Source organism: Plasmodium vinckei, assembly GCF_900681995.1.
Source record: "Plasmodium vinckei vinckei genome assembly, chromosome: PVVCY_14".
In the NCBI taxonomy this organism is placed as follows: Eukaryota; Apicomplexa; class Aconoidasida; order Haemosporida; family Plasmodiidae; genus Plasmodium; species Plasmodium vinckei.
The window spans coordinates 556,049-582,436 of record NC_051306.1 but is presented as its reverse complement, the minus strand read 5'-3'; the positions used below and the strand labels follow the sequence as shown (position 1 = coordinate 582,436).

The 26,388-nt window shown below is 22.0% G+C and overlaps 8 protein-coding genes across 8 annotated transcripts; 5 read left to right on the top strand and 3 right to left on the bottom strand.

Annotated features, from left to right (window-relative positions):
• Positions 1 to 17: 17 nt before the first annotated feature.
• Positions 18 to 3,873, bottom strand: PVVCY_1401600 (exportin-T, putative; the record flags this gene model as incomplete). Its single annotated transcript, XM_008624864.1, has 4 exons — positions 18 to 77; positions 185 to 346; positions 471 to 560; positions 667 to 3,873. The coding sequence occupies 4 exons, from the start codon at positions 3,871 to 3,873 to the stop codon at positions 18 to 20; spliced, it is 3,519 nt and encodes a 1,172-aa protein (XP_008623086.1).
• A 2,799-nt stretch (positions 3,874 to 6,672) lies between these two features.
• On the top strand, positions 6,673 to 7,845 carry PVVCY_1401590 (transcription factor MYB1, putative; the record flags this gene model as incomplete). The annotated part of the gene is made up of 1 exon (XM_008624865.1): positions 6,673 to 7,845. One exon carries the CDS (start codon positions 6,673 to 6,675, stop codon positions 7,843 to 7,845), a length of 1,173 nt encoding a protein of 390 aa, XP_008623087.1.
• Positions 7,846 to 8,483: 638 nt separating this feature from the next.
• PVVCY_1401580 (tRNA (adenine(58)-N(1))-methyltransferase catalytic subunit TRM61, putative) lies at positions 8,484 to 9,437 on the bottom strand (the record flags this gene model as incomplete). The annotated part of the gene is made up of 1 exon (XM_008624866.1): positions 8,484 to 9,437. The coding sequence occupies one exon, from the start codon at positions 9,435 to 9,437 to the stop codon at positions 8,484 to 8,486; it is 954 nt and encodes a 317-aa protein (XP_008623088.1).
• Positions 9,438 to 10,443: 1,006 nt separating this feature from the next.
• PVVCY_1401570 (CDP-diacylglycerol--inositol 3-phosphatidyltransferase, putative phosphatidylinositol synthase, putative) lies at positions 10,444 to 12,156 on the top strand (the record flags this gene model as incomplete). Its single annotated transcript, XM_008624867.1, has 9 exons — positions 10,444 to 10,486; positions 10,698 to 10,832; positions 10,987 to 11,026; positions 11,125 to 11,183; positions 11,276 to 11,330; positions 11,480 to 11,559; positions 11,678 to 11,773; positions 11,914 to 11,960; positions 12,070 to 12,156. 9 exons carry the CDS (start codon positions 10,444 to 10,446, stop codon positions 12,154 to 12,156), a joined length of 642 nt encoding a protein of 213 aa, XP_008623089.1.
• A 1,106-nt stretch (positions 12,157 to 13,262) lies between these two features.
• On the top strand, positions 13,263 to 14,167 carry PVVCY_1401560 (conserved Plasmodium protein, unknown function; the record flags this gene model as incomplete). Its single annotated transcript, XM_037634842.1, has 4 exons — positions 13,263 to 13,439; positions 13,583 to 13,678; positions 13,808 to 13,898; positions 13,986 to 14,167. 4 exons carry the CDS (start codon positions 13,263 to 13,265, stop codon positions 14,165 to 14,167), a joined length of 546 nt encoding a protein of 181 aa, XP_037490886.1.
• Positions 14,168 to 16,050: 1,883 nt separating this feature from the next.
• Positions 16,051 to 18,578, top strand: PVVCY_1401550 (zinc finger (CCCH type) protein, putative; the record flags this gene model as incomplete). The annotated part of the gene is made up of 5 exons (XM_008624869.2): positions 16,051 to 16,102; positions 16,239 to 16,352; positions 16,498 to 16,525; positions 17,329 to 18,356; positions 18,538 to 18,578. The coding sequence occupies 5 exons, from the start codon at positions 16,051 to 16,053 to the stop codon at positions 18,576 to 18,578; spliced, it is 1,263 nt and encodes a 420-aa protein (XP_008623091.2).
• Positions 18,579 to 19,957: 1,379 nt separating this feature from the next.
• Positions 19,958 to 21,581, bottom strand: PVVCY_1401540 (conserved Plasmodium protein, unknown function; the record flags this gene model as incomplete). Its single annotated transcript, XM_008624870.1, has 2 exons — positions 19,958 to 21,430; positions 21,549 to 21,581. 2 exons carry the CDS (start codon positions 21,579 to 21,581, stop codon positions 19,958 to 19,960), a joined length of 1,506 nt encoding a protein of 501 aa, XP_008623092.1.
• Positions 21,582 to 23,226: 1,645 nt separating this feature from the next.
• PVVCY_1401530 (conserved Plasmodium protein, unknown function) lies at positions 23,227 to 26,202 on the top strand (the record flags this gene model as incomplete). Its single annotated transcript, XM_008624871.1, has 1 exon — positions 23,227 to 26,202. One exon carries the CDS (start codon positions 23,227 to 23,229, stop codon positions 26,200 to 26,202), a length of 2,976 nt encoding a protein of 991 aa, XP_008623093.1.
• Between the last annotated feature and the right edge of the window lie 186 nt (positions 26,203 to 26,388).

Genomic DNA, 26,388 nt, shown 5'->3' with positions numbered 1-26,388 from the left:
GTTTTTTATTTTTTTTGTTATGCAGCAAAATTAGATAAAATATGTCTAAACTGTTGTTGATTGTTTTCATTAATTGCCTGCATGTTCAGAAAAAAAAATTAATATTATGTATTTTTTTTTTTTTTCATATTTATGCACACAAAATGATAAAAATGGGTGTAAACGAATATATTTTTATTCTTACTTGAAGTAAAACAGGAATATCATTTTGGTTGTTATTAAAAGCTGAAAGTAGCGAATTTTGTAAGCACATTTGTGAGTTTTCGATTATTTTTCTTGGTAAACAATTAGTAGTTCCTTTAAATCCACATAATAATCTAAATATGGTAAGAGCCTCTTGAATTACCTGTACGTTAATAAAAAAAAATTAAAAAATGTTACAAATATTGCCAGGCTTCAAATATTATTAAATAGGATATTTCCACATATGTATATGCATAAATTGGGACATGATTAGAATGTATTGTTACCCTCTTATTTTTGGGGTCAGAGTAATCCAAGAACTTTAAAGACATACAGATTGTTTCAATAATTTGCATTAATGGGTATTTACTTAATATCTGGAAAAAGGAATAATGCCAAAATATATTTATAAAGACAAAATGAATGCGAAATTATAATAAAAAAATTAGTATAACATATAAGTATATTTTTTAGAGTATTTACCTCATCAGCAGTTGGCATATTGGCAGCACTGTTTAATATATTAGTAATAGTTTGGAATGAATATAAACAAATACTCAAATCAATGGTATTTTTATAATTTAAAGAAATAAGTAATATGCTTGTAACAGCATCTGCTATTTTTGTTTTTATTAAATCATCATTTGCAAACATATCACAAAAATGTTTATGATTTATAGCAACATGCTCAAAAGAAATAAAATTATGTATTGCTGTTGGTATGTTTAATGATATATTATAGAATATTAATAATAATGGTGATAAAACTGAATTTTGTTCTCTTTGCATTTCAATAGATTGGACGTGTATACATTTCCATACACTTAAATGAATTTGGGTAATATTATGTATATATGGTTTAATAAATGTATCAAACGATTTTTCTTTATATGTTGATATAAGATGGCATACTAATATACTTAACTCATTTAATTCATTATATAAATATTTTAATTCTTCTTGATATCTACTTGAAACATTTTTTGAATCATTACCTGATGGGTTATTAGAGATTTGAAAAGATGTTGGAGTAGTCATACTAAAAGCGTTACCATTAGTTCCCGAGTTATCACTGGTATTACCTTTTTTCAATTTTTCCATTATCATATTATATGATATGTTATAAAAATATGGTAATATTTTGATTGTATAATTAAGTGATAATTCTTTGAATAAATTAGAGAGAATTCTATAAGTATATAGAACAGAATCTCTAACGAGATAATTAGTATAAAATAGTTCTAAAGATTCGCTAATTATTAAACCTAATGTATTATCTAGGTCATTGATTAATGTATCTGTCATAGTGATATTTACATTTTTACATAATGCTCCTATGCATTTAATAATAATACTACAAGTAAAACTTAAGCATAATGTATCTTGTTGTGTTTTAGGAGAGTTTATATATAAATTTTTAATAGAAGCTAAATTTTCTAGTAGCTTATTTAATACCCCTTTAAAAAATAATATTCTTTCTTTATAAATTGGAATTAATTGTTCATTCATTTTTTCATTTATACTATTTAAATCTGTACCTGCATTGCACATGTTTGCGGCTCTATTGCTTTGATATCCTTCATCATTTACTAATTTTTTACCCCTTGAAAAATCGTGATATAATAACAACAATCCTGCTGTTTCGTATATATCAATTTGATCATCGTATGTATAATTTTTTTCATTATACATATAAGTATATATAGATTTTATAGTATCTGGATTTAATGCAACGGTATTAAATGGGCTATTACCCATAAGTCCATTATTTCGTATTTTTTGATATGGGCATGGTATATCTAAATATGGTTCTAACATTTGCAATATATCTTTAATATAATTTGATATAACAATAGAATTATTTTTGATAAATTTTTTAAAAATATGTATCGCTTTTTTTACTACACTATTTTTGTTACTTCGAATACCGTTAGTAATAAATACGTGTAAGGAATATTCAATATATTGTGGATTTTTAATAAAAAATAAATTTAGTCTTTGAAAGATTTCCATTAAATTTATATTAATAAGATTATTACTACAATTAACAATTTTTCTATTTTTTAATAATTCTATTAAACATTCATATAATAAATTATTATAGCTTAAAGACATTTCAGCAGAATCTTTTTGTTGTTGTTGTTTTGTATTATTATTTGATCCGCTATTTGTACTAGGATTTCCTTTAAATTCGCTATAAATAGATGTAGTAATATAAAATGCATATAGCTTACATTCTATGTTATTCCATTGAAGATTATCAAAATTTTCATTTAAATATTGAATAGCATTTTTAATAATTTCAATAGATTTTAATTTGTCAAATAAAATTAAACGTTGAAATAATTTTTCAATATTTTCTCGAAAGTTTATAAAAGTAATATAATCTTCATCTTCTTCATCATAATCTTCTCCAATATATGATGGGAATTCAAATTTATTAACAGTAGTACACATAAGACTGTTTATAAAAACGTTTAATTTGCTCATAGGAATTTTATATGAATTTCCAGTAATTCCTCTATTACAATTATTAGGGTTGTTATTATTTTCGGTATTAGTACCAGGGGTTAATTCTATAATTCCTTTAAATTTTGTAAAAAATAAACTAAAAAATTGCTCAACAGTACTAGTTATATAAAAATCATTAGCAGAAAATATATCTAATGCATGTGGTAAAATAATAAATAATAAATTTGTTGCCTTATCACAAACTTCATTATATTTCATAATATTCATTTCATAGTCCTTTAGTTTGGTAATTTCAAAAATTGATTCAACTAATTCTAAGCAAATATTATTTATTAACTCTCCTTTTTTTAGCATAATATTTTTATTTATTTCAAAAGAGGTATCAACTATTTTTGGACTATTTTGTATTATATATACAATGTTTATACTTTCAATAAATTGAATTTTATTAACAGGATTCATACCTTTTTTTATTAAAGAAGTTAAAAATGGATAGCTAGCTTGTGAAATTGGATTTATCGAATTTAAAGTGTTATATATAAAACTTAGTACTTTGTCATTTACTACATAATTTATATCAATCCATGGAACATATTTAGCTAATGTAAAAATAGCTAGCGATGTATTTTCTTCTATATTTAAATTCATTATATAATAAAAACATTCTACAATTAATGGTAAATCATTATTTTTTATAGATTCTTTTAAATTTGTAACTACTTGTAAATTTTTTTTAGCATATGAATTATCTATATATTCTGTATCTAACATACTCATTAATTTTAGAAAAAAGAATATATATCTATTTTTTATATTCATATCATTATTTACCATAATATTATTTATTATAAATTTAAACCCATCAGCCATATTATTTGGATATAAATATTCAATTAAATATAAATACAATTGTATTAATTTATTAACTACACATGGGTCTTCATTAATTGTTATATATTTTTTTTCTAAATAGGTATATAATGAATTTTTTATATTTATCAAATCTTCAACTTTTAATGTCCCTAATTTTTCTATTATTGCATTAACACAAAAAAATTTTATTTCTAATTTATTTGATTCAATTAATTTTGTAATGCAATATTTCCAACTATCACTATTGTTCTGAAACATTTCACAATATTTTCGTGCCTCATTTTTATTAATCTGTGAACTTTCATTTCCATATAGGCACAAAATTGCTACTTCAAGTTCATCCATCTTTGGCTAGCTGGGTCAGGCGAACAAATAAAAATCCCGGGCTCTCGTCGATGTATCTTATATAAGTCTCTTTAAAAATGAATAACGTCTCAAATGTATAGAAGAATATTTAAATAAGCCGTGTAGATAAATGTATGCCGGCTATATAACTATATAATATCTATGCTCTATATATTTGAAAAAAATTTATATATTTCCCTTTTTTTAATTAAACTTTGATAGAAATATAAATTGCTAATATGCACACACACACCTAATTTGGTCTTCTTTATCTATTGAATTTTTTTGTAACAATTATAATGTGTGTGTGGAAATATATATATATGTGTGAAAATCTGCGTACATGCCCTTCTTGTATATTCTGATTTTTTTTTTGTTAAGATTGAAAGATATTTATATGTTTAATGCTAACATTCAAAGTATACTATTCATATGCAAGTAAAGCAAATAAAGTTGGCTAGCTAATGCTAAAATAAAATTCGCAACACATATATTTTAAAAGCGAGGAAGCTGAAATTATAAGTGCGTATATGTACGAATATATATGTATGCCTATATATGCTTAGATTTATTTTTTTTATTCCCCGCTTAAGGATACTTTTTTTTCTATCATTTTACATAAAGTTTTGTATTTTTATTTCTTTATGTATATAACTTCGTATATAAATACTCGCTTTTATATGTACATATTGTTACAAAATAATTGGGGTATATATTTTTTCACTACTTTGAAGCATAAAAATTAGCAGTAAAAAAAAAGCCAGATTTAGGAAGTGTAGCAAAATACACGTATATCCTTATTAATTAATTTGTTATTTATTTGTTTTTTTTTTTATCGTTTTTAAATTTCTATAATATATACTGTATGCATCATATAAATATTTTATCACAGTAAGATCTAAGTATATATGTATATAAGAAAATGTAAAACAAAATGTAATATCTATTAAAGTAGGTGGGAAATAAAGGATGTATATATAATATATACTTATGTTATTTTTTTGACAATGTATAGATATAGTATATGTACATACGAAAATAGGATATGTATACATATAAACAGTATTACAATTTGTATTTGTTTTTTATGAATAAACAACTACATATTTATGAGTATACTTATAGCATTAGTTATTATTTTCAATTTTTTTTATTTAATTTTTTATTTTGGCTTTTTTTTTTTTTTATCTTTATATGTATGCATAAAATAATATAAATCAATACTACATTAATATAGCTTATACATTTTAATATAATAATATTTTAATATTATTATTGCTACATATAAAAATGTGCTTAAATATGTTTTATTATGTAATCATTAATTTGTTTTTTCTTTTTTCAAAGAGATTATTAAAAAAAAAAATAATGTATATATATAAAATTATAATAATAAATAAGTTACCAATTTTATAAGAATATAAATATCAAAAGAGAAAAAAAAAGAACAAAGGTAAATAAAAAAAATATAGTGCATAAATATAATATTATTATATATATTTCCATATATTTTGTAATAAAATATGGGCAATACCAGAATTAAAGGGAAAACTGGTTACGAGCATAAAAATAGGCTTAACCACTGTATATTCATATTGGCAATAAATGATAATTATATAAATACCCATTTCTTTTTTCTATAGAGAAAGAAATAAACAACGAATAAATTAAAATATGTTAATATATTAAAAATTTAGTATATTATATAAGTAAATATGTAAATATAGTAAAGGCGCATGCATATAAAAAGATATATTTCCATCATTTCATTGTTGTAAAAATATATTATTTATAAAAATTGTAATATTTTCGACTGATATATATTTTTTTGTGTATTTTTTTAAGCATTCATAATTTTCAAAAAATATAATATTCATATAGTTCTTAAATGAAATCAAGTTAAAACAATGGTAGCTGAATTAATGAAATGGAACCAAGCGCAGCATATGCTCACAAATAAAATAAATAATGACCTGTTGAATGCTAAGTTATAATTATAGGCACAAATGTTTTGCATTTCCATAAGCTAATAAGCGAAAACAAATGAGGAAATAATATTATTATACGCATTTAAGTATTCTTTAAAATGTTCTTATTTATTTTTTTGGATAATGACAGGAATTATTTGCATTTTATATGGAACAACTTAAATGATACTTAAAAAATAATTAAGCCATAAAATAGCAAAATCAATAATTTAAATGTATGCCTAACGAAAAGAAAAGTTGAAGAATACAACATTAATAAATTTTAATTTAATAGTGATACTAAAGGTAAAACAAAAGGGACATACATATATGTGAAACATATTTTAATCCAATCATTAAGGTTGAAATTGTATAATTGACAATTTTTTTTTTAAACATTCAATTATTAAAAGGGTAGTGCTTGTTTTATTTAAATATTTTCATTTTTGTTTACTATAGAAATATTTAAAATATATCCTTTTGGGGAAAAAGACACTCAACCTTATTAAATTACAATATAATTGCATATATTTTATAGATATAAAAAATAGGAAAAATATAACCATTAATTAAAATATATGATATAAATTAATGTAACGGAAATTGTCTCAGATTTTTTTTCATACTAAACTTTCTTTTTACATTATTCACTATCATAATAGTAGGACTAAAATTGGTGTAATTATACTAACAGTACGGAGTTCTATATTTAGCAAAATAATTATTAGTATTATTGTCACGATAAAAAAAAAACGTTTTAAACGTACATATATATATATATATATTCTTAGTACTCAAATGTAGAAATAGAATAACTCAATTATGAATAAAAATGAGTCGTAATTTAGGGGAATATGAAAATTTAAGTATTTTAGAGGAAAAATTAGAAAAGCATTTACAAACTGTTAATAAGTTAATAAACCATAGTAGGAAAAATATAGAAAAGTTAGATGATTATATAAATACAAAATATAATGAAATTAAACAATTAGCAAAAAAAAGACCAACACGAATAAATTGGATAAAAGATGAAGAAAAAACACATATGTCCATATTTTTTGACAGGGAGTTTGGTTTAATACCTTCCAATGAAGATGCTTTAAAAATGCTTCAATTTGAATCAAATAATACAAAGTATAGAAAAAAATATGAATTTAAAAAAAATGATTGGACAAAGAAAGATATTGAAATTTTGTTTAAAACTGTAGATGAGTTATCGAAAAAATATGCCATTCATTATTTAATAGATCCAAATTTACCATATGATTTAAAAATGGAAAAAAAGAAAGAAATAGAAAACGAAAAAGATGTCAAAAATATTTTTAATAAAATTAAATTACATTTTGATAATGAGATAAAACATGAAACCAATCTTATTACCAAAGAAATGAAAAACAACAATACCGAAATTGGAAATAGTGAAAAAAATTTAATTTCACAAAATGATATGAATAATAAATTAAGTATAAACTCATTTCCAACTTTTTTAGAAATGTTTTGGAATGATGTATCACAAAATGTTAAAAATTCTCAAAACTCGATAGAATGTCAAAAGACGTGGTTATATCAAGCATGCTTTGAGGATGATAAACAAAAAAAATGGAGTGATGATGAAATAAAAAAATTATTACAATTAGCAAAAAAATATGATGAAAGACAATGGAAAAATATAGCAAGAGAATTAAATACAAATAGAAGTCCCTTAAGCTGTTTTCAACAATATATTAAAATAAAAAAAATATATGAAACAAAAGAAAAAAATACATTAGAAAGAATAGCTTTTAATGTTTTAGAAGACATACAATTACAAATATTAGTCTCAATTATTGGTGATAAAAATTGGGGAGAAATTAAAAAACATATGGAGAGTCTTAATTCAAATACACATAGAATAAATACAAGAAAAAGTCCTAAAGAAAATCATAAAAATAAGCAAAAAAAAAACCTTAATGATGAAATTTCTTATAAAAGGCGATATTTACGTCTTGTTAAAAAATGCAACTAATTATGTTGTTTTATTTTGATAGCTTTACATATTTTATTGTTAGTAAATGGTGTTATATATGTAGACAAACCAATGTTTCAATTTTTTTAATTCGTATAATTTTTTAGTATTTATTATTTTTTAATTTTCTTTTATAAGATAATATATTTTTTTGTTTTTTTTTTGTTCTTATTTCCATGCCCTAGTTACTTTAACAAGTATTCTTAATAAGCTTATTATATTAATTATTTTAAAAGCTTATATATATTTTTTTATTTATTTAACTAGCTATTTGGTGCACAAATAATAATTAACAAGCAATATAAAATTAATTAATTAAAAAGTTTTATTTTAAAATAGCTATATTTTTCGCTAGCTCTATAAAATCTAGCCATTCTTTAAAGCATGGACAAATAATTAAATTCGTCAAATTAAAAATACAAAAAAATTATTGTCAAAAATGAATAAATATTAATAAAAAATGCATAAAAATGCTTATAAAACAAATAAGGTATATAATATAACACATACCCATATAATGTATGTTTTTAAAAATAATTTAATTTGTTTGTGTGGGCATATATTTGCATAAAAAGCAAATATATACATATTTTTTATTGACATTAAATTGTAGTTGTATATGTGTGTATATTTTTTAATTATGTTTGTGTATTTTCTGGGGGGTTGATTAGACCTTTAAACTCGATTTCCATTTGTTGATGTTCATCGTCTAGCCATTTTTTTGAGACAATCAAATACCCAGTGTGTGTTTTATTTTCTTTATGACATAATCTATATGGGATATTTAAATTTTGTGGTGAATTGCCGTTTAATGGAGTTGATTGATTTGTGGTTGAATTTTCTAATTCATTTAAATTATTATTTTTTTTTTTATTATTAATTAAAATATATTTCCATGAATTATTAATTAATTCATATGTTGCAATATCACAAAAATTATGTTCTTCTAATGTCTCAATTATTTTATAAACCTGTTCTATACATGGTAAAAAAATAACAAAAGCACCTCTTTCTTTTAAAACATTTTTAGCTTTTTCAACGCATAGCCATGGATTTGGCATATCAAGAAAAATAGCATCAATTTCATTATTTTCAAAATCTTCAAAATTATAATTTATAATATCTTTATGATAAAACTTTATGTTATTTATTACATCCTCAAAATCTTCAAATTCTTTTTTAACTTCGGTATATCTTTCTTCATTATATTCAAATGTATGAACAACTCCATGAGGTAATACACAATTAGCTAATGAGTATGTTAAGCACCCTGTGCCTGTACCAGCTTCGATTATTTTCTTATTAGGCAAAGCATTACATAATAAACAAATAAATGATATGTCATGCTCATATAAAGTTTGTGTTTTTTTTTTTAAACTTGTTGCTATAAGTTCTGGTGTTTTTTTTAGTACAAATATAAAATTTCTAGATAATGTATCATATATTTTACTTCCATATTCTTTTCCTATAATATTTTTGTATAAGAAAATTCCTTTTTTATTTGTAATTGATCCATCACTTTTTAACTTTACGAGACTAATGTTATCTTCGTCTATGTATAGAATTACGCTATCATTTTCTGCTATTACCATAATTTAAATTTGGTGAAAAAAAAATGAAAACATAAATGAGTACTTTGTAATATATCTGTATAAGTCTATACTTTTCAGTACAACACTATACATGCATGCTTTGTCAATTTTATTAACGATTAAATTTAAAGAATATAATATTTATGGTATGGTATTATACATTTGTTAATGTTTTTTTATTGTGATTGTATTTTGGCTAGCTTAGATTGTAATTGTTTTTTATATTGTTTTATTTAAACCTACATTTATTACTATTTTTTGTTATAAAATCAATTTATATAAGATATTATTCTGATAAGGGAGTGGAGAATAATTAAAACGTTCCATTAAAAATATAAATCAAAAATCGAATATATTTTAATTATATTATTTTACAATTTTAATTTTATTTACATAATAAATTATTTTTTTATTGTTTTTTCAAAAATTTTTCATTTATTCTATCACATGAACTTTGATTATTTTCGTATAAAATATTTGTTAATATGTATGTAAGAAGAATATAGAAAATTGTATATATTATAAAGGCGTATATATGCACATATAATTATGTGGAAATTTTCTAAGCAACCTTTTAGTAATTATTGTAAAATTTCATTTAGCATTTTATTTTACTTTTAATAAGAAATATTTAATTTATGGAGTATAATTAAACTATTTATGTTATTTAATAAATTGCGTTGTATCCTAATTTTATTTTTATACTTAAATATTTTTTTATTAATTTAGATTTGAAAAAATACAAAAGATTTCACTTTTGTCAATGTTAATTTTTATATATTTTAAATAAAGTTTAATTTATTCGCTTTTGATATGCATACATCATCTTTTGTTTGCATACAATATTTTGTTTGTGTTATTTACAATATTTTTAATAGTATTTAACTGTTTTAATAATTTTGTAAAACATTTGAATAATCCATATACGTTATATGGGACAATACAATAAATTGATATTATAAAAGTTAATATAATTACACTAAAAAAAGGACAATTTGTTGCCAAAATGGAAAATAAAAATGTTTATCTTTACGTGCCAAATATTATTGGTTAAAATATATATTATATATACTAATAAATTTGTTGAATGTAATATGTTTACTAAATGTTGTATTATGCCTTCATTTTTATGGGCATATGAAGTTGTATGTAAATTTAAGTATTACATTAAAAATATGTTGTGTCAAATATATAAATATTCACTTAATTTATAATATTTAATATTTTTACATTTTTTATGCATACCCTTCTTTATTATAGGCTACATTAGAATAGTATTAGCATTAGTTGCGTTTTTTGTGTGTAAACACAATTTGATACTGTTTTCAGTACTTTATGGTACCAGCCAATTGCTTGATGCCTTGGATGGATGGACAGCAAGAAAGTTTAACCAAAGTAAGTAAAATGATAATACAAGACATTATATATGGAAATTATTTTATACCTTTGTTTTCAATTTTCACTACCCAAACATATTTTATACCAATTAATTGGGGCATAATTGTGATATATACATAAATACATCCATTTTATGTTTATCTCTTTGTAGCATCATGCTTTGGGCAAATATTAGATCAAATTACTGATAGGTACATTCCTTTTTTTTATTCAACTATTAATATTGGATAGTATGTAAAATAAAATGAAACCAACACCGATTAATTATGTATTATACTCTCTTTTTCAGATTATCCACTTGTATATTATACCTTCTTAATGGAAGTGTATACGATAACTATATTATAGGTGAGTAATAAAAATATGATATCTATTAATTATATATCTTGCACAGACATATCATATTATAATTATTTTTTACTGGAAATTTTTATTTATAGTGATAGGACTCCTTATGATTGCAGACATAGGAGGGCATTATATCCATGCAACATCGTAAGAACGAAAAGAAAAAAAAAAAAAATTATAGCAATATAGTACCGCACTATTTTAATTCCATTTTTTTTAAAACTTGTGTGCATCGATTATGTATTCCTATGCATTGTATAGTATTTTTACATTTTTATTTTATTTCATTTTTATAGATGCGCTATTGCTGGAAACAAAACACATAAAAAAATTGAAAATGGAAATAAACTACTAAAAATATATTATGAAAAACCAAGTACAGATTTATTAAAAAAAATAATTACATCCTAGTGTAGAAGTAGTTATATTTGGCATATCTACTTATAAAGCTTTAAAATTTACAAAAATTGAAATTTATTTTTAACTTTGTTTAGGTGTAATGGTTGCTTGCATTATTGCTTATGAATCATTTTGGGTTTCGTCTTATATATTAAAAGTTACTGACCCAACCAACAATTTTCACATAATATGTAAATAAAAAAAAAGAAAAAAAGAAAGAGAAAAAATATCGATAAAATTACTATATAATGGCAATATATAAAGGAATGTTTATATTTCACTTTTATGAGTGATAGATAATATATTTCTATTTAATTTTTTAAATTTATAGCCAATTATATATTCAAGATATCTTTCCCTTTAGCTGCATTTAAAGCGGTATATAAAAAAGGAATACATACATTTTGGATGTGATTTATTATGCATTTGCTATGATACTTCGTATTATGCATATATACACTTTGATGATTTATTTTTTTAATTATAGATTACAAACATATCTCAGGGAATATATGGAGCTAGAAGTTTAGTGGAATTGGATCATATAAAAATGAAAAATAAAAATCGTCTCTAAAATGAAAGACAACTTTTTTAAAGTAGTTCGCAGTTAATATGGTACCATATTATTACTATATCATTATGTATGTTAATATATTGTTATATTTTGCCTCACCCATCACTAATATAATAATATGCTTTAATGGTATGATTTTGTTAGGTAAAAAGTAGAGACCCCAACTAAAAAAACAAAATAACGCCACACCTACTAGCGTTCAAGCATTTTTGTTTCTTTATTTTGTTTTATTTTATAAACTATTATTATTTGAACAAAAGTATATATGTAAGTATTGAATTATTTTTATATATGTATTAGCAAAAAATTATAGTAAATAAAGTAAATGTTGTATAGCCTTTTTTTATAAATTTTGTTTGCGATATTTTATTTTTCATACTATACATAATTCCATATTTTGTTTAATTTATATATCTTGCTTAATTTACATATTTAAATTGGCATTTTTTTATTTACTATTTTTAGGTTATTCACAAAAAATGTAATCTTAATATTATGATCGTTTGATGTAATAAATTATAATTAATACTAAAAGTTTTTATGTACATTGGATTTTTAAAATTTCCCATTTTTATTTTACGTATATATATAGAGTACGCTACTGTATTTTATTTTATTTTTTTAATTTAATTTTTTTTTTCAATTTTATTTTTTTTTTAATTTAATTTTTTTTTTTAATTTAATTTTTTAAAATATTAACTTTTTTTTACGTTTTGACAATTTCCATAAAATTGATAAACAGCGATGAACAATTATTTTAATAGTAAAAATACCATTTTAGACTATTTATATTAATTATGCTAATATATGGCATAATAAATATATTTTTATATAATTTTTAAATTTCAAAAAATAAAATTATGATACAGAAAATTTATAGTAAATAATTTACAAAATTTTTATAAATAATAATTTATTATTAAATAGTAATACGATAATATAGTTAATAATATTTTTTTTGTTATCCGAATATTAAAAGTAACACTACTTTAATTAAATGTAATAATGTGCATATATATGGATATATGCTAAACTATGATTTATTACAACAAAATTGATAAAATCACAAATACTAATTATAAGATATAATTTATAAATACAATAAAATGGAGGCCAGGAAAAATGAAAACAGTGAAGTTATTTGTTTAGAAGATGCCATAGCGCTAGCTAATTGTAATAGAGATAACACATTGTCAATTGACAATGCAAATGACAAAGTGTTTTTAAACCATACAATATTAATGGATAAGAGTATGGATCTTTTTAACATGGATGTGGAAACGGTATATAAAATAATTTATATGCATATAAATAAGAAGTATAAAATATGAAGCAGCTATATGACGTATCCAAAAACTAATACATATCTACGATCACATTAGTAGTAATCTCATTTTTTTTTTTACTTTTTTTTATAACACTACAGTATCAAAAAAGTGAATATCAAAGAATTTTTAATTTGAACTCCCGAAAATTTGTAGAAGACCCCAAATTTACTTCAGAGCCAAATGGCAAAGAAAAAGTAATATCTTATTTTGATAAAATTGTTTGAATATGTAATTTGTTTGACTCCATTTCGTAGCACATTAGCAGTGCTGTATATGTTGTTATTTTATTGATATGTTTTTATTTCATTTATTTGAATTTGCAGAATACCAATCAAAAGAGGAAAAAATCAAAAGCAGAGAGTGTGATTGAACCTCAAATGCACATGATATTGAGTTTCTTTCTACCTTTTATAGGTTTGTTAAAATGAAAAAAAAAGATGATATCCCCATATAATTATGCATATTAATTATGACTATTTCTTTTTTTTTGTGCCTTTTTAGGATGTCTTTCTTATTTATTTAACTTAAAATATGATGAAACAACACCAAGACGTAAATATGTTAACAAGGCACTATGTGTAGGTTGTGCTATGAGTGTTATATACTCCTTTATTATATGCTCATTATTGGGACAATATGTATACCAGTATAATTCAGAAGATTTGTATGGATATACATACTAATAAAACATGGATTAAATAAATATTATGTTAATACGATAAAGCAATTTTTCACATATACAAATGTTTACTTCATAAATTATACATATTAGTTAACATATTTTTGTATTTCATTTCTTTAATGAATAAAAAAAGATTATTATTGTATAAACAATTGTTAATTTATAATTCATATATATATTTTTTTTTTAATTGAATGTTTTATTATAAGTTAAATTTTATATTTTAAATAAAAGTATTTGATTTAATAATTTTGCACCATAACTTTATTAACTTTATTTTTGTAATAATTATATGATAACAATAACATTTTTGTATTTTTAAGTTCAACATAATTATATTTATAAAAAAATATCTAGTAAAAAAAGAAATGCTTATACTTATTTAGCAAACATCTTTGGCATTTTATAATATCCCTTAATTGTTTACACAGTTAAATAAATTTTAATAGATTTCTATAAATGGAGAATTAAAGAGGGACATTAATTAAATAACCATTTTAATGTGTGTTATGGAAAATATTGTTCATTTTATGTACAAGTATGGATATAGACCTTTATGTCTTGTCGTTGTATATGTTTTTACAAATAAATTGTATTGTCATTACCAACCAAAGAATATAACAAATTGTAACATTAGATAAATTATTATTTTTTTTATTTATGTAATATTTATGGAATTAAAAATTGTTATTTCATTTTTTTTTAATTAATATTATATTGTGTCATTAATAATGAATAAAGTTAATTTTCAATGTATAGTTTATTTTTTAAAGGAAAATAAAATGACGTTTTTTTTTTCTCGCTTTCTTTTTCTCTACATAGGATATGGCAATAAATAATTTTGCTATAACATCATTTGATGTTATTTCATTTTTTTCAAAAAAATTATTTAAAATGGTAAATTAACAATAATAGCTACTTGCCCAATGTTATATATTTGCCTATTTATATGCATTAATTGTTTATTGTAAAAATATAAAAGTGTTAATACAATTTTCCATAATAAGCATATAAAAATTGAAAGCTACATAATAATTTTATTAATACCTAAGTACATATATAAATATATGTTATATACATATATATAAATATTACTATAATATAAACGGAAATAAAACAAAATTAAAACGTCGTATAAGAAACCTATTGAGGTATGTACTTTCCCAATTTTCTTAAAGGGGTGGTATGAAAACCGAAATATATATAGTAAATATATATGCATATATATTTTGTGCAATTGTAATGTTAAATATATAAAAATAATGTTATGTATATATGAAAGCTTATTCTGGCCAATTTGAATCAATAAATTTTTTTTATAATTTTCTATTTGAATTTGTAATTTTTTGGAAAATATATTTAAGCAAAATTAAATAACAATTTTTTTTAATTTAATAAAAATTAATTTACAAAAAACTTTGATTTTTTTTTCTTTTTTTGAGTTATAAAAAAAGGAAAAAAATATATAAGAACGATAGGATAAATCGTTAAATATGCATTATATACATACTATATATAATAGTTATGTATAAATATGTTTAAACAGTAAATAAAACAATATAAATATATCAGAACAATAACTGTATTATATATATATGTAAATATATATATATATATATATACCAACATATAATGTAAGAGCGCATAAAGCCCATAAAAATATAAGCGGTAAAAATTATTATATATAATAAAACGTTAATGAATTTTGATTTATTTACGTGAATTTCTGTGAAGAAGCAAATTTTGATATAAAGAAAAAAACAAAAATCTATCAAGTCAAATTTTATAAATATGAAAAATATATAAGCTATAACTTATTCTTGAATCATTAACTACATGTAGATATTATTATATATGTCATCCTTGTTTTGTAGATAATAAAATATGAGGGGTTATGCGAGAAATGGATATAGATCTCATAGCAGATACGCAACTGGTAATATGCACGAATATGCATATTGATCTACGGATATATCCGAAGAATTATCAATACGTGATATCATGTACATAATAAGTTAACACATTGTCAGCATTTACATATATCTTATTTATGTATGAATTTATTTTTATAGCTTCTGAGGGAAGCAGTAAAAGACAAGGGTCTTATAATAGGAAAACTTATTATTCAAAAAAACCACAAAATAAGGACAAAGGAGTAACATTTTGCCCACACTATACTATAAAGGGTTAAGAAATACGTTGACTATTTATTTATTTTTTATGTTGTGTTAATACTACTTTTATAAAGTTAATGTATTATGTTACATATAAATATTTTCTATATTAAGAACACACTTTATGATAAATAATATTTTATTTAAATTATTTCAGGATCATGCCGTTATATAAACGATTGCAAGTAATTGAACTATTTATATATACATAATTTATTCATTAAATAAATGTGTTTGTTTGTTAAATTTGCATTTCATAAATTTGTATAATTACATGTTACAGTTTGTTTGCATATATAGATAGTATATACATTATTAAAATAAAAAAGGAAATAATACAGATTAAAATAAAAAAGAAAAAAAAAAAAAAGAAAAAAACGAAAGAAAAAAAATGGATATATTAATAGACAGATAAAAAGGGCGGAAATAAATGATGGAACAAATAAAGAATATGGAAGATAAAATGAAAATAGAAAAATAATAATATATTATTCTTTATAGTTTTATTTGTATATACTATTAATATATAGAAATTATTTAAAGATATAAAAAAAATTATTAAGTTTGATGCATATTTGAGTATTTATTAATATTTTCATCTCTTTCGTTTTTTTTATTTTTCTACTTATCTATCTTTTGATGCCCACTTCTTTCTCTATTTTCTTGACTACTATGTGTATATGATATGATTTGGTGGAGCTTGGATAGAAGATTTTCACAGCGATAAAAAGAAAAAGGAAAAAGAAAAATGATGAAATATTATGTAGTGATGGGAATATATACCAATTGTGGCGCATCAGATTTATAGCAGATGGAATTATTTAATTGTTTTAGTTTAGTTTTGGCTATGGATTTTTTTTTTCCTTTTTTTTTTCCTTTTTTTTTTTTTATTATTTCCTTGTTACGCTGTGTTTTGCTTTCACCTCAAAAATATCAATATAAATATATTAATTTTTTTTTGAAATAATAATATAATAATTTTTTTCAGAAATTTACACAATTTAAAACTAGTAGACACATTCACTTTGCAAAGATCATATATCGATTGTGCTATAATAGTACATGGTCCAAATAATGAAATATATTTGTTTGCATCTGTATCACCTTATACAATAAATGTATGGATGTTTGTGCCTGGAGAAGATTCAAAAGAAATTGATATAAAACATTTAAAAAAAATAGAATTTCAATTAACAGAAGAAGAAGAGTATTATGGTGATAATAAATTAAAACATAATAAAAAATCAAATCATAAAAAAAAAAGAGTTTTATCATTATTATATGCTGAAGAATGCATATTTGCAGGGCTAGATAATGGCATAATAAAAATTATGCATCTACCATCTTCTGATTGTTCAACTCTTTATGCACATACAGATGCAATACATAGTATTGTATGTATTGATGGTATCATAATATCGTCATCTATAAATGGAGAAGTAAAATTTTGGAAATATGATGAAACTCATTTAAGTTTTGTAACAATAAAAAAAATAGAAACAAAAACAAAAATAAATAAAATGATTGAAATAGTTTCAAGTAAATGTATAAACAATATAAATAGTAAACCTAATGATGCAAATTCAGAAGAATCAAAATATAATAGAACCTTATGGGTATGTGGAGATAGTATAACAATAATTAATTTATTAAATTTAGAAATTGTAAATAGTTTTAAATGTAAATATGGAAATGTTGTATCAGTTATTCAATATGAAGCTAATGTAATTACAGCTATGAGTGAAGGGAAAATTTTAGCTTATGGATTATCAGGACGAGAATATTTTGAGATGAATACTTTGCCTATATATTGTATGGCTGGATTAACTGATCATAAAAACCTTCCTATATTAATTTATGGATCTAATAAATCATTATATACATTTTCTTTACCTGAATTTAATTCTTATGGATATTTAAAGGATCGAGATCATATGTCACTAAAGTTTAACATCAGTGACCCAAATTTCATTTTGACCTTATCTGGCCCATATTTCATCGTCGTATTTGGAAATGGTAATACATTAAAAGTGTAAATTTGTCAACCTATGTATATACATGTATTATATATATATATGCATTATATATATAGTACTGGGACGTGTTAAGGATGTATGATTCTACATATTGTCCTCCATTTGTTTTCTATATACTTATAGTGATTTTATATAATGACGCTTAACTTTTTTATTTTTAGCTGGGCATGCAAAAGTATGGAAATGGGAATCAAAGGAATAAAATTTATTATTACCATTTTTTTATTTTTTAAAGTAATACAAAATTGAAGAGGGATGACAAAAAAGGATATATGCTTAATGCAATTATTATTTTTCCGCTTTTTTGAGAAAAATTTATATTTAGTCCTTGTTATATTATTATTACTTTTTTATAATTCATACATTTCAAAATTATTTTAAAGCGTTTGCCAAAATAGAAGAATAATTTAAATTCAACATGCCATATGCATTTACAAGAATATTTACCCAAATTAAATACGACATAATTTATATCATCCCTTTTGGTTTTTTAAAATGTAGCAACTGAGACGACAAAAATGTACCAAGGATTAAGAAAGTTGAAATGCACAAATTAATACATATTCCTTCTTTTTTTTTTTTTACCTATACTCTAAATAGGAAGATTAATTTTTTCTAATTTACAATTTGCATATATAAATATTAACAAATATATGTAAATATATTTGATGTTTTCAATATTGCCCTGTTGTATATGTATTAATTATTTCTTTTAAATCCAAATTAAATAGTTTAACATTATATAATTGTACATATGTGTAAATACTGCTTATATTGGTGCATTGTCTCTCTATATGCATATATATGTATTTTTTTATAATATATTCGTAAATGAGTATAACAAGAATTTGTGATATTGCATATATACATTATTATTATAAACCAAATACTTTTTTTATTTATTTTTTTTAATGATAAAATTTTTATGCATATTTATACATGCACTGTAAATATGTAAAAAGTTTATTGTAATTTTAATTGTATTTTTTTCTCCTTTATTTAAATTACGAATTCATTTTCATCAACCTAACATTTATTGTTTATACAAATTAAAACTTAATTTAACTTAACATTGCTTTATTTAGATTTGTTAAAATATTTTTTTTTCTACCCCTACTATGGATGTCATATTTTATTCATATAGAAAATCCAAACCTTGGGAATAATGTTTTTTTTTATGACTTAGTCATAAATGGATAATGTAATATCTATCAACCTGTGCAAACACACACATATCTCTATATTTTTTTTTGAAAGTTTATTTATATAGCTTTAAATTTTTCACAAATTAAGAATTGCTTCTATATGTGGTGTTCACAATACATATAGTACTAAACAATTTAATTAATAATATGTATGAGAAGCAAACATACCAAATTAAAATTTTTAAATCAAAAAAGACAACATATGTAAATGAAAAAAAAGTACAAAAAATGGAAAAAGAAAAAAACGGTTGTAATAGCATAGTAATGGAAATGATACAAATAATTGTATTAGTATAAAATTAAGAAAAATGGTTCTTGAAATTTGTCTGGATTATTTTTCAACTTGTCATTACAAAAACGAATTCACATGTTTATTCTAATTCATGTGATGGTCTGTTATTTCACAACACCATTTAGTAAAATTTTCGAAAAAATGGAACCCACCATTTTTTCGTCGTATTCTGGTTGATTTAGTTTTATTGGGTAATGATTCCCTATCAATGAGCATATCATTTTTTATATAATGATAAGAGGATGTAACAAAAAAGTTCATAATTAAAAATCCTTTAGAATTTCCATCGTCACCTATGACTGGTATTCTTAACGGATATTCTTGTGATAATGATTTGACTTTTAATTGTAGTCTTCCAGTTATTTCTGTTTTATATGCAGATGTTTCTATAACTTTTAAATAAATAAATTCTTCATTATTAAATGGTAAACTTATTATTTCATTTTGAAAATCACAATCAGCATAATTATCCGACTCATTTAGTTTACAGTTATAAAAATTTGATTGGTATTTTTGTAATATATCATCATATGAATTAAAATAAACATTAATTGAATATTTTACATCATTTACATTTAAAAATGGAACTGGAATTTCTTCTAATTTTTGCAGACATACAATAGCTTGAAGTTGATCGATATTTTTATTATGATTATGTATGCATTTTGTTTTCTTATTATTCATACTGTTAATATTATCAATATCATTAATATTGTGAGTGCTTCTAAGCTTTGAATAATTTTTATCATCTTCATCAATTTCCATAGGTGTTTTATTAAATATGTATGGAAAATTATCTACAGGTAATGGAATATAATTTTCATTGTTGTAACTGCTTATATTATATGGTAAATTAAATGGCATATTTTTTATATTGTGGATACTATTTGGATCATTTATTTCACCTAATTGATTAGTCCCGTATAATTCATTCATAGTGCTTAAATTTTTCATATTATTTAATGGAATAATGTTACTTATATTATTATTATATAGACCTCCATCGTAGTTCTTCATTATATACTCATAATTTGAATTGGTAGCACTGCCATTTAAATATCCATATATATCATTAGGGTTGATAGAATCATTATATTTATTTATATCAGCATTTGGAATGCTATGATTTAAATTAAGCATATGCGAACTATTTAATTGTGGTATTACATTTGGGTAAACTTGTGTCTTTTCTGTTTCATTATTTATGATATATTTATTATTAATTTCTACTGGATTACCATAACTGTCTATATAACTTACCGGTCCATTTACATAATCATAATGTTCTACACCTTGGGGTTGTAATGATGATACATTAAAAGAGTTATTAGGGTCTAAAATTATTTTACTATTTCCATTTATGTAATTCTCTTTATTATATAAATTTATAGATTGAGTATTTATTTCTCCATGATTATAATAAGGTGTGTTCATTTGATAAGAACTTGATTCGATAACGTTGCTACTTACAGGATTATCATAAATTTTGTATTCTGCGGCTTCTGTTTGGCTAGTTAGGTTCCTAACATTGTATTGGGTGTTTATGTTGGTATTCGCCTAAATTGCGACAAAGCGCACCCAAAAAAAAATTAAACAAAATAATAAATAAAATTAATTATAAATGTATGCATTATTTACATGAACATGTCATATATTTTTGTTTTTTTTTTCTTACCGTATTATTATGGCTTTGTTCTGGCTCAGCCATTTTTTTGTGTGTCAAAACAATATGAGTAATTGTCTAACAATATATTATGAATATATGGTATGTGCATAAAAAGTTACAACTTTATTCTAGATTAAATTGCTCCCAATAATTAGAAATACATTTTGTATTGTAATCATATTAATATTAAAATGTCTTTTTTGTAAAAAAAATATAAAATACATTAAAATAATCCACCCAAAAAAAAAAAAAAAAAAAAAACGAAAAAAAGTTAGTTGTTAATATGTTTTTATTATATTAATAAATAACAGTATTTTTTTTTAATATTATTATTAACATGCAATATTTTTTTTAAATATGTATCGTATGCGTATAAAAAAATATATTTTTTTATTTTTTAAACGTGTGCAAATGCAACTGGTATGTAATATATTCTAAAGGATATAAAATAAAAATAATTTTATTTTATTTGTATTAATTTTTTACTTGTATTTTATTTTTTTGTTTATTTAATCTTTATATAATTCAATTTTTATAAATAAGGAATAATGATATTTTACTTTGTGTGTAGCACTGTTACATTGCATAATATGTATACTAGGAAAAAAAAGGAATATATATAGACATAAAAAAATATTATAAATATATATTATTTATATGATAAAGGGGTCTTAATATGGGGATATATCATGGTGTCCGTCTGTTTAAAAAATATAAATATATACAAAACATCTTTTGTTTTTTTTATATGCATATACTTTTGATGTATATTAAAAGTTTTGGTAATGTACTTATTTGAAACATTTCAAAAAAATAGTTAATTTTTGGGAATAAATTTACAACTTTTAAAATGCTAAAATATATATCGTAAAAGGTTTTAGCACGATATTATTATTTCGGTGTAGATCAACCAAAATAGTTGCACACACTGAAATAGTAGTATTCTTGGTTTCTCCAATAATAATTATATATTTTTTTTGGTAAAAATGTAAATTAATATTTTATTGTAGTATATTTTAAGGATATTTTTAGTAATTGGTATATTCTTTAATAGTGTAATTTTGTCATAATAAAAAATATTAAGGTTAATATAATGGTTTTTTAATAATCCAATGTTGTTATCGTTTTAAATTACATCAATCGTTATATCTTGTTTGTATTCCTTCCGTTTTATTTATTTTCCACTGTCATTATTTGTTTAACTTAATCATGTTGTAATATGGTGAAATTATTCCAATCTGTGAAGGCCTTAAATGAAACAAACAAATAATAAAAAAATATCGGAGGTATAACTCATAAAAGGGTGAGATGTATATATACTGAAGGAAATAAGCATATTTTGCAGCCATGTAAAAAAAACATCTATAAAATGATACTAAATTGTAGTAAACAGATATATGGAAATGCGCATATGCATGGAAATACAAATGCATATAAGCACCTATATTTGCATATGGTATTGTTTTTTTCAATTTAACTTAAAAGAAGAAAAAAAAATTATTAAAAAAAATAAAAATAAAATATTTAACATATTAATCATTTAAACAACAATAGTAATAAAGTATAAATTAATAGAAATAAAAAAAACATGAAAAAAAGGGAATATAGAAAATGGAAGAATTATAGATAAATACAATGTGGTATTTTCCCCATAAAAACCACATTTTTTAAAATAAAATTTTATAAGATGTATTATTCGAAAAGGGTTAAGTTATTGAATCATCTTGATTGCATTCAAAAAATATTGGGAGGTTTAAAATTACGAAAAGCGGTTAAAATAAAGGGGAGAAATTTCACTTATTTGACAAGCATATATGAAGATGACATTAAAAATCGAAGTGATAAATATTATGGAAATAAAAATGTGATCAATGAAAAAAGGGAATCATCATCACCTTTTCTTTTTGGAGATGATTATAAAATTAAGAATAGCAAGGTAAATAATAGTAATAATGGTGATGCTTTACGGAATATATTTCTTATGGATTCAATGAATGATATAAATCTATACTTTGATAACAATTTTAATGATATGAAAAACTATGAGCTAGTGTATTTATTATTTAAAATATATGAAATAGCATTTGCTAGTTTTTATAAAACGTATGAATTTTCAGAAGGTTTAATTTTGGACAATCCACATTTTAACTACATTTCTTTTCCTCAATACATAGATGTATATCTTAAAAAATATGGGAATATTGATAATACTTCTAGTTTTAGTACAACACCACGTGAAATATGTTTGGAAGACTTTCCTAATGCAGTAAATAAAGATAGTAACTCAAAAATGAACAACATGATATATACTATGGAAGGAAATGATCAAAGTGAAATATTGGGAGAGATGGTATTAACATCTTCAAGTGAAAAAATTCAAAACAGAAATGACGGGTTGTCTAATAATGCATATAATTACATAAATAAAGGAGAGATAAATGGTGTTATCGAATTATATTTTAAGTATATTTTATATTTAGAAAATTTAAATATAAAAGAAAATAAATGGAGTGAATATATACATAGTTTTTTTTTAACAAATAAATATGAGAAGTTTTACTATAATGTATTGGATATAATATATAAAAAAATATTATCTTTTTCATGTGTTGATATAATTAATTTTTTATATATATTAAAGAGAACAAATATGATAGAAATAAAAGACATATGTTTATTGGTAGAAAATGTAATATTAGAAAATTTAAATTTTATGAACGAGCAATATCTAGTTATGTTAGGATATATATACTTAAACAATTACACCAACAAAAGAAAGAAAAATTTAAAAGGTGTTAAAAGATATTGTAATAAAAACTTTTTAGAAATATTTATAAATTTAATTCAAACAAAAATAAAATCAATGAATAATATAAATTTTATTAAATTACTCGAATATATAAGTAACAATAATTATAAGCATATCCAATTTTTTAGAGAAATTAAAAGTGAAATATATAAAAGATATAACAATTTTAATGATGAACAAATAATGAAACTTTTTTATTTGTATTCACAAAATATTAACGCTTCTGATGATTGTTTAATGCACCATTTTATGAATTCTACTATGATGATTTTTTCAGAAGAACAAATCGGTACCAAAAAAAAACCTAGTATTAATTTCGAAAGGTTTAATAATAGTAACATAAACCCAATTATATATGATAATAATGGAGTAGCTAAAACAAAGGCCGATATTTCTCTTAGAGAAAATGTAAAACAAAATTGTTCTACACCATCAATTGATGGAAATATAGACAAAATGAATACTAAAGAAGTTGAGAAAAAGAAGGAAGAGGAAATTCCATTATATTTATTGTTAAATATAATATGGGTAAATGCAAAATATTTTAAAGAATCAACTTTTTTATTAAAAAAATGGGAAAATGTAATTTTGAAAAATATTCATAATTTTGGTAGTACTACTATTAGTATGCTAATATGGGCATATAGTAATGTTGAAAATAAAAATAGTGAATTATATTTTGATCATAATTTATATATAAAGTTAAAAGATAGAGCTTTAGAATTGTATAAGCATATGACTCCTAATCAATTATCAAATAGTTTGTTAGGTTTGTCTATAACAATTGGTAGAACTACAGATAAAGAAGGACGAGCAATAACAGATTTTCAAGACGAAGTTGAAGAATATTTATTATACAATTCAGGCGATATAAATGATAAATCCATTCGAAAAAAAAAAAATAATACGGAAAGTACTAATAATTCAAATATAAACAAGAAAAATGAAGGAGTAAAAAAAGAAAGCTTTTCTTTTTTAAAAATTTTCAGTGCAACAGATCTTGCAAATGTTTGTTTTGCATATGCATTAATTAGATCAGGAAGTAAAGAATTTCATTCGATGTTACAATCAGCTTTAGTAAATAATTTGAATGATTTATCACCACAAGATATATCAAAAATAGTATACACATATGGGATATTTTATTTTTATTCCTCATATACATTATTAAGCTTATTACAATATGAAATAATACAAAGAGTACACCAATTTTCTGGGCATGAAATATGTGACATATTATGGTGTTATAGTATAAATAAATTTTTTGATACAAACTTTTGGAAATATATGTTACAAGGCATAGATTTTGAAAAAATTCATGATCATCGTTATTCTTTATTATATCCTTCATTATCTTATGTTAATTTAATTGATCCATCTATTTTAGAATCTTATAATGTGTTAAGAATATTTAATTTTTTAAAAGACCATTATTGGGAAATACAAATTTGCTCATACCCACATTTATTTGCAAATGATATTATAGATACAATAAATAATCAAAATGAAATTATTTTAAGCAAAGAATCAGAAAATAGTGAGGAAAAGGATACCTTTCAATATATTCAAAAGCTTTTTGATTTTGAAGGGTTTTTAATTGATATATACTTTGAATACAAAAATTCAAAATATGCTGTATTTTTATATACATCGATTAATACTACCTCAAATGGATACCCATTAGGGGAAAGTATATTAAAAACAAGATATGTTAAAAAAAAAAACTTCATAACAATTCATTTACTTTATGATATATGGAAAAATTATAAGGGAAATAAAATAGATTTGATATATTCGCAGCTTGTGAGGAGAAGTGAATTTCGCTCTGGAACTGCAAAGGAGATGACACATTAAAGTTATTTCTTCTGCTATACCATTTATAAAATTCATGATGCGTTTAAGGAGCCATATTCCTTTATCTTTTGTTTATTTTTTTGGTGATTTTTACTTTGCAACAATTTATTATGTGTAATATTTTTTTAGTGTATCGACATTTTCGCTAGCTATTTATTTTGTCAACTTTCGCTAGCTGGTTGGTAT